Source organism: Notolepis coatsorum (assembly GCF_963971535.1).
Source record: "Notolepis coatsorum genome assembly, chromosome: 13".
In the NCBI taxonomy this organism is placed as follows: Eukaryota; Metazoa; Chordata; class Actinopteri; order Aulopiformes; family Paralepididae; genus Notolepis; species Notolepis coatsorum.
Window position 1 is genome coordinate 50263769 of NC_140177.1, and position 12979 is coordinate 50276747.

The 12979-nt window shown below is 49.1% G+C and overlaps 1 protein-coding gene across 1 annotated transcript in view; it reads right to left on the minus strand.

Moving 5' to 3' along the window:
* Positions 1–12979, minus strand: part of obscnb (obscurin, cytoskeletal calmodulin and titin-interacting RhoGEF b) — a gene marked incomplete at its 5' end in the record, with an annotated part of 220305 nt that overhangs the window by 168006 nt on the left and 39320 nt on the right. The window contains 8 exons of the mRNA XM_084326891.1: positions 77–189; positions 573–839; positions 1058–1324; positions 1845–2114; positions 2225–2488; positions 2607–2879; positions 2958–3233; positions 3998–4279. Coding sequence (XP_084183017.1) covers positions 77–189; positions 573–839; positions 1058–1324; positions 1845–2114; positions 2225–2488; positions 2607–2879; positions 2958–3233; positions 3998–4279 — 2012 coding nt within the window. The remainder of the gene's footprint in view (positions 1–76; positions 190–572; positions 840–1057; positions 1325–1844; positions 2115–2224; positions 2489–2606; positions 2880–2957; positions 3234–3997; positions 4280–12979) is intronic.

The window sequence follows — 12979 nt, forward strand, 5'->3', positions numbered from 1 at the left end:
CGAGACACACATTGTATGCATTTACTGTACTTGGTAAACAACATAATTCTGATCATTTTGAATTATGATTTCTCACCTTGAACCACTTAACATCTGTGTTGGCTTTAGACACTTCACATTCCAACGTGACCTTCTCTTTCTCAGCGGCAGTGATGTTTTGCAGGGGTGCAGATATTACTGCAGGAGGCTCTGTTTAAAAACAATGCCCAACAGTCTATAATGGCCCATTTGACATTGAGTATCTATCGTTCAAGATGTGAAAAAGGTCAAACAACACTTTCCGTAGCAACTTGATAAATAAGACATTAGTTTAATTGTTAAAGGAACACATCAACATTATGGGAAATGTGGTTACTGTCTTCTCCAGATACCAATTTTCAAAACAAGATAGGTTAGTATCCGCTTAGTATGTGCTAACTTAGGCTAGCTTACAGACGGATAGATTTCTACTGAACGCACAGAGAGGAAATTGGTATCTTTCTTATTGTCTCTCTCTGGTGAAGACAGTAAGCGCATTTCCCATAATGTTGGTATGTTCCTTTAAACTGTTTATTGCTTATTGAAAATGATACCTGTGATGATTAGTTTGCAAGAAGTATGAACCCCTTCAGCCTGGAAGGCAAACGTGCCTGCATCCTCCATCTTGATCTGGGACAGTGTGAGGGCGTGTTTCTTTCCCAGAGCCGTGATACGGCAGTTGGCCCCGGTTTTTATCTTGGCCCCATGCTTGGTCCAGGAGCCGTCCACATCGGCCTGGCTGAGTTCTACCTCCAGAGTTACTGTCTCCTTTTCGATAGCATTTATATCATTCAGGCCCTTGACTACCTGGATCTTCTTCACTGAAATGAGAACATGTTTGTGCGTGTTAGAGCGTATGCATGCATGCATGCATGAAGATGTAATTGGTGTCCTGCCTCATCAGTCGAATTGTGGATAATATATCATGGTCATCGTGGGATGATGATAAAAATCCTCAATGTGCTTTTAGAGGCTAATGTACGGTATGTACTTGAATATTACACCCTTGAAACACAATAATTGTCAACATCAATCTTACTCTCCACAGTGAGTTTGGCCTGGGTGTTGTCGTCCAGAGTTTCACAGGAGTAGGAGCCACGGTCGGCATAAGTCACATTCTTGAAGACCAGGGTCTGCTGGGCTCCATCAACCCGAATCTCTATGTTCCCTCCAGACTGCAGCACCACACTGTTCTTCATCCACCTGACCTCAGATGATGGTCTACTCAACTCCACATCCATCTTCACCTCAGTCTGCTCCTCCACGGTCAGGTTTTCCAGCTTCTTATTAAATGTCACGGGCACCTCTGGTAGAGGGAGAATTCAGAAATGCTTGTTCATAAAAACATAAAAACATAACAATTCTTATTTTCTCTCCCATCCGACCAATTATGTTGTTATGCCAACTCCCTCATAGTCATTGCACTGCCCTACTGTCGGTCTGGGAAGGGTGTAGACTACTACATGCCTCCTCTTATTCATGTGGAGTCGCTAGCTGCTTCTTTTCACCTGGCAGCTAGGGGTTTCACTGGGGGAGCGTAACGTGCATGAAGGTTCACACTATCTCCCCCAGATCCCCTCCCTGATGAACAGGTACCCTGACTGACCAGTAGGAGTCACTAATGCAACGACCAGGACTCCTACCCTCACCGGCTTCCCACCCGTGAACACTGCCAATTGTGTTTGTAGGGACGACTGACCAAGCCGGAAGTACCGCTGTTGGGAATTGCACCCGAATCTCTGAAGTGTTAGGCCGTGTGCCTAGACCTCTACACTACCTAGCTGCACCATTAAAATAAATAATTTCACATGCATGCATATTCTTACGTTGCACTTGTAGGGTGGCTTTGCAACTTTTGCCCTCTGCATCCACGCTGATCTCCCCAGCATCCTCCTGGGCGACAGAGACAATGGTGAGGGAGTGGCTGGTACCACCATGCTCAATCTTGTACTTAGGCCCATCAGTAATGGGTACGCCGTCACGGAACCATTTAACATTGGCATCTGCCGGGGTAACGGCACACTTGAAAATGGCATCTTTGCCCTCCGAAGCAGCCACATTGTTCAGCTTGGCGGTCAGCCTCACTAGTTTGGGTGCTGAATGGAAAGAATGGCATTTAGTGATGTGGACAAGAAACAAAATTATCCTATTTTTACTTTGTGTCAAGTTTCTGGTTCTCTGTGTGTCACTGTAATGATTTTGCTACCTTTTGTGGTGACTTTAGCAGTGGTCTTGTCATCTTTGCATTCACAGGTGTATTCCCCTTCATCTTCCTTGGTCACGCCAGTTACAGTGAGGATCCGCTTGGCACCTTCAGTGCTAATAATGAACCTGCCACCAGGTTTAACCTCATAACCACCGTGACGCCAGAGAACATCCCCTGATGCTTGGTTCAGCTCACACATCAGGCTCAACGTGCCCGACTCCACGGTGACAGACTCCAATGGTACTATAAACTTCACAGGTGGATCTAAATGGAGACACAGTATTTATTCATGAGAAGCATGTTAGACGCTTGCAGAGATAAGCATGTAACTTTGCCAGGATACCGCTCCTAAAACATTGTTTGAGAAGGAAATCTTGCTAACCTTTGACTTGAACGTTGAACTCTAGCTTGTCGTCAGCAGTGTGACAGGAGTACGTTCCGCCGTCTTTGGCTTCAGTGGACTTCACTATCAGAGTACGAGAGAGGCCCTCTCTTTTCATTTCATACTTGTTGCCCTCCTCCAGTTCCACCCCAGCTCTAAACCACTTGACACTGGCGCTCTCAGTGGTCAGTACAGTGGTCAGAACAATCTTTTCACTTGCTTGAACAACACATGTTTCCTTGACAGACTTCTTCTGGAACTTGGCAGCTGTCTCTGTGGAGAAATAAAATATTTGCAACGCTCTTTTGCAGAAATAGACGAGTTAGTGCAAAGATTATCGTGACATCCTACCTGCCATCTGCATCCTGAAGACCAGCTTCTCTGTTCCAACCTCACAGATGTACTCCCCAGCGTCCGTCTTCTCCATCTTCTCTATCACCAGCTGACGAGTCTTGCCCGTGGACTCCATGTGGACTGTCTTAGTGGAAGTCAGCAGCTTGCCGTCCTTGTACCATTTCACTTCTGTCTTGGTATCGGCCACCTCACAGCTCAGAGTGGCTTTCTGGGAGAGAGTGGCTTTCACTTCCCTCTGGACAGACTCCTTGTTGCAGAACGCAGCTTTGGCCTCTGTTGAGATAACCGCAGATTTTACAAGTAGCAGCAGAACAGTTCTTAATAAAAATATCTCACTTAAAGATGCCGTTTGTAGGGTATGCTTTAGTTGCTGTGACCTAGTTTCTATATAGTATAATTATGTTAATTCCATTATTTTCTCTCCTCAATGCTATGTGTAACATGCTACGTCTACATGAGGGGTTGTCTGTGGTGCTTTGAATTAATCCCAAGCACTCTTAAATTGGACCACTTGAAAGTGCAAAGCACAACACTGAGGTCACTGTGAGGCAACAGTTACATTTTCATTGGTATAATAGTTAGAATGTGTCATCACTCACCACGATTAGCTTCACAGTAATATACAAATGAGAACATCCTACATGCACAACATGTATGGTAAATAACAATTATGTGTTGCAAGATTGTGTTTTTATAGTTTCAAATAAAAAGGGGACTCATCATACAATATTTAGAATGCAAACATAATCACATCAGTCACACAAAGTATGTATTGTAAATGTTGATGACATAGAAATCCTTTCACTGATGGAAAACAATAGATGACCGCAACAATAACAGAAGCAAACACCAGCAAATACAACATGAGAACCAGACCAACAGACACAAAGAGGAACACAATATTCTGTATATGCCAAAAGCAAATACAACAGAGAATACAACAATCACGGAGAAAGGGGGGGGGGGGGGGGTCAAATGCAGTTTTTTATATAAAGTTGTGCAGACCCCATTGCCAACAGACACCAAATTCCTCCTACCTTCCACCTGCATATTAAAGACCAGCTTCTCTGTTCCAACCTCACAGCTGTACTCTCCAGCGTCCTTCTTCTCCACACTGTCTATCACCAGCTGACGACTCTTGGCCTTGGACTCCATGTGAACTGTCTTACTGGAAGTCAGCAGCTTGCTGTTCTTGTACCATTTCACTTCTGTCTTGGTATCAGCCACCTCACAGCTCAGAATGGCTTTCTGGGAGAGAGTAGCTTTCATCTCCTTTTGGACAGACTCCTTGTTGGAGAATGCAGATGTGGCCTGGATTTCTGTAGAGGTAACCATGCAGGGGTGTGATGGCATTATAACAACAGTTATCATATAACACTATTTATATGATTACTGGCAAAGCATCTTGCTTCGCCTATTGGACTGCTCCAACTGGCGCACACTGAAATAATTTTACATTCTGGAAAAATGTGCAGTGGACAGAGTTGTATCAGTGTGCATAACAACATAACAGCCATACTGTACAACCAAAACTGAGAGAGTCAGAGGGAAAAGCTGAGAAAATTTAATTAGGAGGGAATTCCCATGCGTAAAAGCTACGGAAATTCCCTGCTGAGAAAACTAATATCCCCAACAACCACTCAGCTAGACCGAGCTAGATTGGTGATGAGCACTGAGGACAGAGTGTGAGAGGGAACTCTCAGACATGTCCAACAGGTAAAACCTCATAAAGGGGCCAGAGGAAGACCAGAAGGCTGCTGAACAGATGTCTTCCACCCATTGAACAGGGCGGAACAGACGTTGCTTAGACAGCCCTGCTGGGCAGATCTGAATAAGCCTTTTGTGTGTTCAAAATAAAGGGAGAGTGCATGGATAGGACACCAGAGTCATTGGAGCTCAGCACTCTCAATATGGGTGAGGACCTTATTGAGACACAGGTGGCTCAGAATGGTGGGAATCCTCTCAATTTAGGAGACAGGCACCATTTTCATTGATTGAAGGAAACCCTGGATGCAGGCCGCGTCGATTGAATGTGAAAACACCTGAACTGCCAGGATTTAGCGCTCTACCACCGTCAGCATGAGTGAGGACCTGAGAGAGGCCAGCTGACAGTGCTTGGACAGTGCCTCATGGGCGTTGTCTGCATGCAAACCATGTCGGGGGAGGCGGAAAGACCCTACAGTGGGAAGGCACTGAAGCCGTGCTGGGACATGAAAATCGGGCAGCCCTGACCATAGATATATATCAGATGACTCACCCGCACTGCTGGCCAACGGAGACTGACGTTGCCACATGGTGGCCATCTTGCGTGGGTGGAGCATGCCCACTCATAACATGCATGTCTATGGTGCATGTACTATTGAAATAACCATAGCTTGCTAAATTTTCAACCGTTTCGTTTGTTAAAAACATCAGAGATGTAGAACATACTGCATACTTATAATGGACTTTCATATGAAAATTTTAAAAAGTTATAAAAATAATTCTTCCAAGCAACTCTTCCTCTCTGTGACTGGACCGGTGCTCTCCTCCTGCCTGGAGGACCTCTTCCTCTCTGTGACTGGACCGGTGCTCTCCTCCTGCCTGGAGGACCTCTTCCTCTCTGTGACTGGAGCAGTGCTCTCCTCCTGCCTGGAGGACCTCTTCCTCTCTGTGACTGGAGCAGTGCTCTCCTCCTGCCTGGAGGACCTCTTCCTCTCTGTGACTGGACCGGTGCTCTCCTCCTGCCTGGAGGACCTCTTCCTCTCTGTGACTGGAGCAGTGCTCTCCTCCTGCCTGGAGGACCTCTTCCTCTCTGTGACTGGAGCAGTGCTCTCCTCCTGCCTGGAGGACCTCTTCCTCTCTGTGACTGGACCGGTGCTCTCCTCCTGCCTGGAGGACCTCTTCCTCTCTGTGACTGGAGCAGTGCTCTCCTCCTGCCTGGAGGACCTCTTCCTCTCTGTGACTGGAGCAGTGCTCTCCTCCTGCCTGGAGGACCTCTTCCTCTCTGTGACTGGACCGGTGCTCTCCTCCTGCCTGGAGGACCTCTTCCTCTCTGTGACTGGACCGGTGCTCTCCTCCTGCCTGGAGGACCTCTTCCTCTCTGTGACTGGACCAGTGGGCGCCGGCAGATCTTGCCCAGTGTGGTCCTGAAAAGGACCATTGTGGTGCTGGAATCTTGTCCATGATTAAGAACGATGCGAAGACAGTCTTTGTAGCTTGAAGGTGCGTATGAGCTGATCCTTACAGCGAGAAAGAGCAGATTGCACGACATACACCTGCTTATATGCTGCAGGTTGGCATGTGCCCTGAGTTTTGGTTTTGGCATTGAGTGAAATTATTTCTGTGTGCGAGGAGCAATCCAATTGGCAAAGCATGACATGGAGCCAGCATGAAATATAACAAACATTTAACAAACCACAGAGAACAGTACATTCCTGTTCAAAGTAGCAAAACTAAGCATGCCAATATGATCAGGTAAACCAAACAGATCATTAGGCCATCAAATCAATTAGAAAATAGTCAGACAAAAACATGTATTGTATAGCCAAGTAACAGATCTAAAGGTAACAAAGAACCACAGATATGAATGAGACTAGTGTAGTGACTACATTATTGGTTACGTGTTCTCCTATGAATGTGTTGTGTAGTGGGAGGGAACGAATGATCTGGCGCCGCGGCCAGAGGGGACAGGTATTGCGGTTGCACTCGCTGTTATTCAGTCATTGATTCATGTGCTCTTGTGTTCTTGTTTACTGACGTGGCTTTGTATAATAAACAAGCATTACGTTACCTCCGTTCATTCCTCTTTCCTCCGGCACTACACTGGTGACCCCGACGCAGATTTTTGTTACCGAATTGTGTACAATAATCAGCGAACGAACATTCTTTCAAAATGTCTGGACGAGGGAGACGTTCAGGCCATCGGCAGCCATCACCATCCCCCGTCAGGGAAGCGCATGGTGCGCGCGTGCCCACGCTCAGGCTACCTGAGTTCTGGGAGTCGACTCCGGCTGTATGGTTTGCTATCGTGGAGGCAAACTTCAACAAGAGCAACGTACATGATGACGACGACCGGTACAACCACACGGTGGCAGTGTTGGGCAGCTCCACCGCAGCTAGAGTGGTAGGTTTTTTGTCTGATCCCCCGGCGACAAACAAATATGAGTAGTGGCCCTGAGCGCTGGCGTCACCAACAGGCTGCTCTTCATCCGAGACACCGCCTCTGGTCGCAGTTTCCTTTGCGACACGGGTGCCCAGTGGAGCATCATTCCGGCAGAGAGGTCGGATGTGGCAAGGGAGGAGCGCGGTCCGCAGTTGGCGGGTGCGGACTAGTGCACTGCAACCTTGCCCAGGCCCGACGGGGCCCGGCCCGGCGGGTTCGGGCTGGGTAGGGCTTTTTTTTTAATAAATAATTCGGGCTCGGTCGGGCCCGGGCACCGCCGTTTTTTTTTTCTTTTTTATTATTCTTTTATTGCGTTTTTTTTCTTCTTCATATAACTAGGGTTATAGGATAACCTTTTAAGATTCGTTTTCTCTTTTGCGCCAGAGAAACATTTGGATGTAATTACCGCAGCGCGCAGGGAGAAATCAGGGGACAAGTTCAACTCGATTGGTTGTGTTGGAATATAGCTAGTTGACGAACGTTTTAATTTGTTCTTGGGATGTATGTAGCCGGTTGGCGAAGTTTTGTTTCAACGCGTTGCTGACGTCGTGGTGAGTGATGTTTATTATTTGCTGGGTCGCTACCTGTTTTGTTGTGCTTTTCATTATGTTGCTCTGCTCGAAATCTGATTTCTGTTTGTTTGTATAGTGACTGAGTAGGCTATTGTGTGTCGTGTGTGTGTGTGTGTGTCAAAGAAGATTCTATAGCCTTCAATACGTTTTACGAGGCTGATGTGTGAGTCAGTCTATAAGCGAGCACTGGGAGAGGCGAACAGGCTATGTAAATGCTTCTTAGTTTTCAGCGTTATTTAGGCAGACCTATTGGAAATTTAAGTTTTTGTTTATTTATTAAGTTAATATATAAAGTGTTTAGAATATTTAAAACAAAAAAATTATTTAATATTTTAATAATAATAATTTTTTTCAGGTTTTCACGCGGGCTAGGGCTTAAAATATTATTTACAGTCGGGCTTATTTTCGGGCAGGGCCTGAAGTTCACGGGCTCGGGCAGGGCTCTGGCTTTATTTCAAGGCCCTTGCAGACCACTAGTGCGGACGGCACGCCCATCCGCTCTTACGGCACAAGGGCGGTGGACGTGTGCTTCGGAGGACAATGTTTTTCGTGGGATTTTGTCGTGGCGGCTGTCACATTCCCCCTCCTTGGCGCGGATTTTCTGTGCGCCCACAACCTGCTAGTGGACGTGGGGAACAAGCGCCTGGTCAACTCACAGACTTTTGCTTCCTTTGCATGTACGCAGGGGGAGGCCGTTTACGGCGGGTGGTCCAATACACTCGCCGAAAGTGACCAGTACCTTCGGCTACTCGCTGAGTTCCCCGACCTGGGCAAGCCCACTTTTTCCGTGCCCACGGTGAAACACGGGGTGGAGCACCACATTGAGACCAGTGGGCCTCCCCTCGCCAGGGCCAGACGCCTCAACCCGGAGAAGCTGGCCGTCGCCAGGGCGGAGTTTGCGCACATGGAGCAGGTGGGCATCGTTCGGCGCTCGAACAGCCCCTGGGCGTCTCCCCTGCACATCGTCCCTAAGTCAGACGGTGGGTGGCGCCCATGTGGGGACTACCGCCGCCTCAACGACGCGGCCAAGCCTGACCGCTACCCGGTCCCGCATGTCCAGGACTTTGCGGCGAACCTGGCAGGCAATCGCTTCTTCTCAAAAGTGGACCTGGTACGGGGGTACCATCAGGTACCGGTGCACCCCGAGGACGTCCCCAAGACGGCCGTCGTCACGCCCTTTGGGCTTTTCGAGTTCCTGAGAATGCCGTTCGGCCTGAAGAACGCGGCGCAGACCTTCCAACGCCTCATGCACTCGGTGCTCCGGGACCTGCCTTTCCTCTTCGTCTACTTGGACGACATCCTCGTAGCGAGCGCCACAGAGGAGGAGCACCTGTCCCACCTCCGAACCCTGTTCTCACGGCTCAGCCAGCATGGGCTGATCGTCAACCCGGCGAAGTGTGAGTTCGGGCGGGGCGCCATCGACTTCCTCGGGCACCGGGTCTCCGCGGAGGGGGTGACGCCCCTCCCCTCGAAGGTGGAAGCGGTCGCCGCATTTCCGCGCCCCCGCACAGTCAGCGAGCTCAAGGGGTTCATCGGGATGGTGACCTTTTATTATCGCTTCCTCCGCCACATCGCTCACATCCTGCGGCCTCTGTACGACACCCAGAAGGGCAAGACGCTGAAGCAGCCGGTGGACTGGACGGCGGAGCGGGTCAAGGCTTTTCAAGACACCAAGGAGGCCCTGGCCAGCGCGGCCATGTTGGCCCACCCCTCGCCCTCTGCGCCCACCGCTCTCACCACGGACGCCTCTGACTTTGCTGTGGGAGCGGTGTACGAGCAGTGGGTTGGGGACGCCTGGCAGCCGCTTGCCTTCTTCAGCCGCCAGCTGTCGCCCAGGGAACAGAGGTACAGCACGTTCAACAGGGAGCTCCTCTGGCTGTGGCTTGCTGTCAGGCACTTCCGTTTCTTGCTGGAGGGACGCGAGTTTACGGCCTACGTTGACCATAAGCCGCTCACGCACGCCATGTCCAAGGCGGCAGAGCCGTGGTCCGACCGCCAGCAGCGCCAGCTCGCCTACGTGTCCGAGTTCACCACGGACATCCAGCACGTTGCTGGGAAGTCCAACCAGGTGGCAGATTGTCTCTCCAGGGCGGTGGTTGGTGCGGTGCAGCTGGGTTTGGACTACGTCAGCATGGCTGCGGACCAGGCCGCCGATCCTGCCGTCCAAGCTCTCAAGTCGTCGGACACTGGACTGCGCCTGGAGGAGGTAGTGTTCGGTGACGCGGGGGTTACGCTCTTGTGCGACGTCTCCATGGGTCAGCCGCGGCCGGTAGTCCCCGCCAACTGGAGACACCCTGCCTTCGAGGCCAACTTTCAACATGCTTACAAACCAGGCTATTCAACATGCACAGCACTTACACAATTGGCTGATGATTGGCTAAGAAATATTGACTGTAAATTATTAGTTGGTACAGTACTGTTAGATTTTAGCGCAGCTTTTGATCTCATTGATCATGAACTGCTGCTTACAAAACTAGCTGATTATGGTTTCAAACACTCAGCTACTAACTGGATGAAAAGTTATTTATTCATGAGACAACAATGTGTCCTGTTTAATGGAACTTTATCAAGCTTTAAAACGCTACAATGTGGCATTCCTCAAGGAAGTTGCCTTGGACCATTATTATATTCAATATTTGTAAATGATATGCCACAAAGTTTAAGAAATGCAAGCAGTTCCATTTATGCAGATGACACTACAATATATGCTTCGGCAAGCAATGCCAAAGACCTCAGCAGTCTTCTTCAAAGCGAGTTAATGCAGATTTCTGAATGGGTCACGGTAAATAAGCTGAAACTAAATGCATCCAAAACAAAATGTCTAATTATTTGTTCAAAGCATGCTCAGAGAGAGAATCACAGATTAAATATTTCTTTGCAGGGTGCAGATATTGAGCAAGTTAAGGAGGCCAGATTGCTTGGAGTTATAATAGATGAAACACTCTCTTGGTCAACTCACATTAACAATATTGTAACAAAAATGAGCAGAAGTATTTCAATTATTAGACGGAATGCCTATTTTTTAACAGACACAGCTACCAAGCAAGTCATACAATCACTAGTTTTGTCACATCTGGACTACTGTCCAGCAATCTGGTCAAATGCATCCAAACAAGATTTAAATAAAATACAGCTTACTCAAAATAGAGCTGCAAGACTTGCATTGCATAGCTCAATTAGAAACAGTGTTGAGAAAATGCACAAGGAACTGTCATGGATGAGAGTCAATGAGAGACTAGTGTGTAGTCTTATTTTGTTTATGAGAAATATTTATACTTTGCATAAACCTGTGTGCCTCTTTTTGCAGCTGGTGCTTATTAGTGATGGTCATGGCTATGGCACTAGACAAGCCTTGAAGGGTAGGTTCGCCCTGCCGAGACCCAGAACTGAAGCCTTAAAGAAAACTGTAATGTACAGGGCAATGTCCTACTGGAATAGACTTCCACAATATTTGGTTTCAATTACCAGTAAGGTGGGATTCAAGAGGAGACTACGAGTGGCTGTAATGCAGAAAGAGGTTGATTTTGGTTAGGTCTAATCTGTGTCTAATGAATGGGTTCTTGTGTTGGGTTATGTGTTGTTTTGGAATGTGTTTGTCTAGTGGTTATGAGTATTAGAGTATGAGTGTATGGAATGTTGTGCTGTTTTTGAGCACATTTTAGTTTGCTCTGAGATGTCTTTGTTGTTTTATTGATATTTGTTGTTTTATTGATATTTGTTATTGTTGTCTTTGTTGTCTTTGTTGTTTTATTGATATTTGTTGTTTTATTGATATTTGTTTTTGTTCTATATTAGAAAATTTGGCATACATATTTGGTTGTATGTCTGATTTTAATTGGTTTAATGTTCTATAATTGTTTGTATATTTTATTGGTGTTTTATTGATATTTGTTTTGTTTTTATGTTGTTTATTGATTATTCTTGTTTAATTTTATATGTTTGGATCCAGACCCCAGGAAGAATAGTCGCTGCTGAGGCAGTGACTAATGGGGATCTGAAATAAAGAAATAAAGAAATAAAATACACGGTTTGTCTCACCCTGGCAGGAAGCAGTCCTCGCGACTGGTGTCGGAGAAGTTTGTGTGGCAAGGGCTCAAGAGGGATGTGAGAGCCTGGGTCGACACACGTGCACCGCCTGCCAGCGAGCCAAGGTGCATCGGCACATCAAGGCCCCCCTGGAACAGTTCTCCGTGCCCGAGCGGAGGTTCGACCATGTCAACGTGGACCTGGTAGGACCGCTGCCCCCCTCGCACGGATACAACTACCTTTTCACCATGGTGGACAGGACGACTCGCTGGCCGGAGGCGGTCCCGCTCTCCTCAACGACGGCCCCCGACCTGGCCCGGGCGTTCATCGCGGTGTGGGTCTCCCGCTACGGCACCCCGGCTGATCTCTCCTCTGACCGTGGGCCGTGGCTCACAGTTCACTTCGGAACTGTGCGCGGCGATGGCGGAGAGTCTGGGGGTCAAGCTCCACCGTACGACCGCCTACCATCCGCAGGCAAATGAGCTCTGCGAGCGTTTTCATCGCTCCATGAAGGCCGCCCTTCGAGCCAGCCTCACGGACGGCGACTGGCTGGACAAGCTCCCGTGGGTCATGCTGGGGCTCAGGACGGCGCCAAAGGAGGACCTCCAGTCGTCGTCGGCCGAGCTGGTTTTTGGACAGCCGCTACGGGTCCCCGGTGACTTTATTCCCAGGTCGACAGAGCCCTGGTCTGCCGCTGCTCAGCGCGCCTCGCTGCTGGACAGCGCCAGGACTTTCGTCCCGGTCCCGACTACGCAGCATGGGGTCCCTACGTCGAGGATGCCCCCGGAGCTGCACTCGGCGAGGTTCGTGTTCATCCGTCACGATGGCCACAGGACTCCACTACGCCCTCCTTACGACGGACCCTTCCGCGTCATCGAGGCCAGGGCCAAGAACTTTGTGGTCGACGTGGGGGGTAGGCCTGAGTGTGTGTCCGTGGATCGCCTCAAGCCGGCGCATTTGGACCTTGAACTGCCCCTGGACTTGGCCCTGCCGCCGCGCAGAGGCCGGCCCCCGGTCCTACCTCCCCTGCCACGCCGGGGCCATTCCCCCCTGCGACCCCTCAGACCCCCCGCCGCTCGTGAGCGTCTGGTCACTGACCCCCATCCTGCTCGGCAGGAGGATGTGACGGACGCTGTCACACCCCCTCCCGCACCTCCTGACTTTACCTACAGTCGTAGGGGCCGGGCCATACGCCCTCCTCACCGTGAGGATTTTGTATATTGAGGTGAACACTGGGGGGGCTGGTGTAGTGACTACATTATTGGTTACGTGTTCTC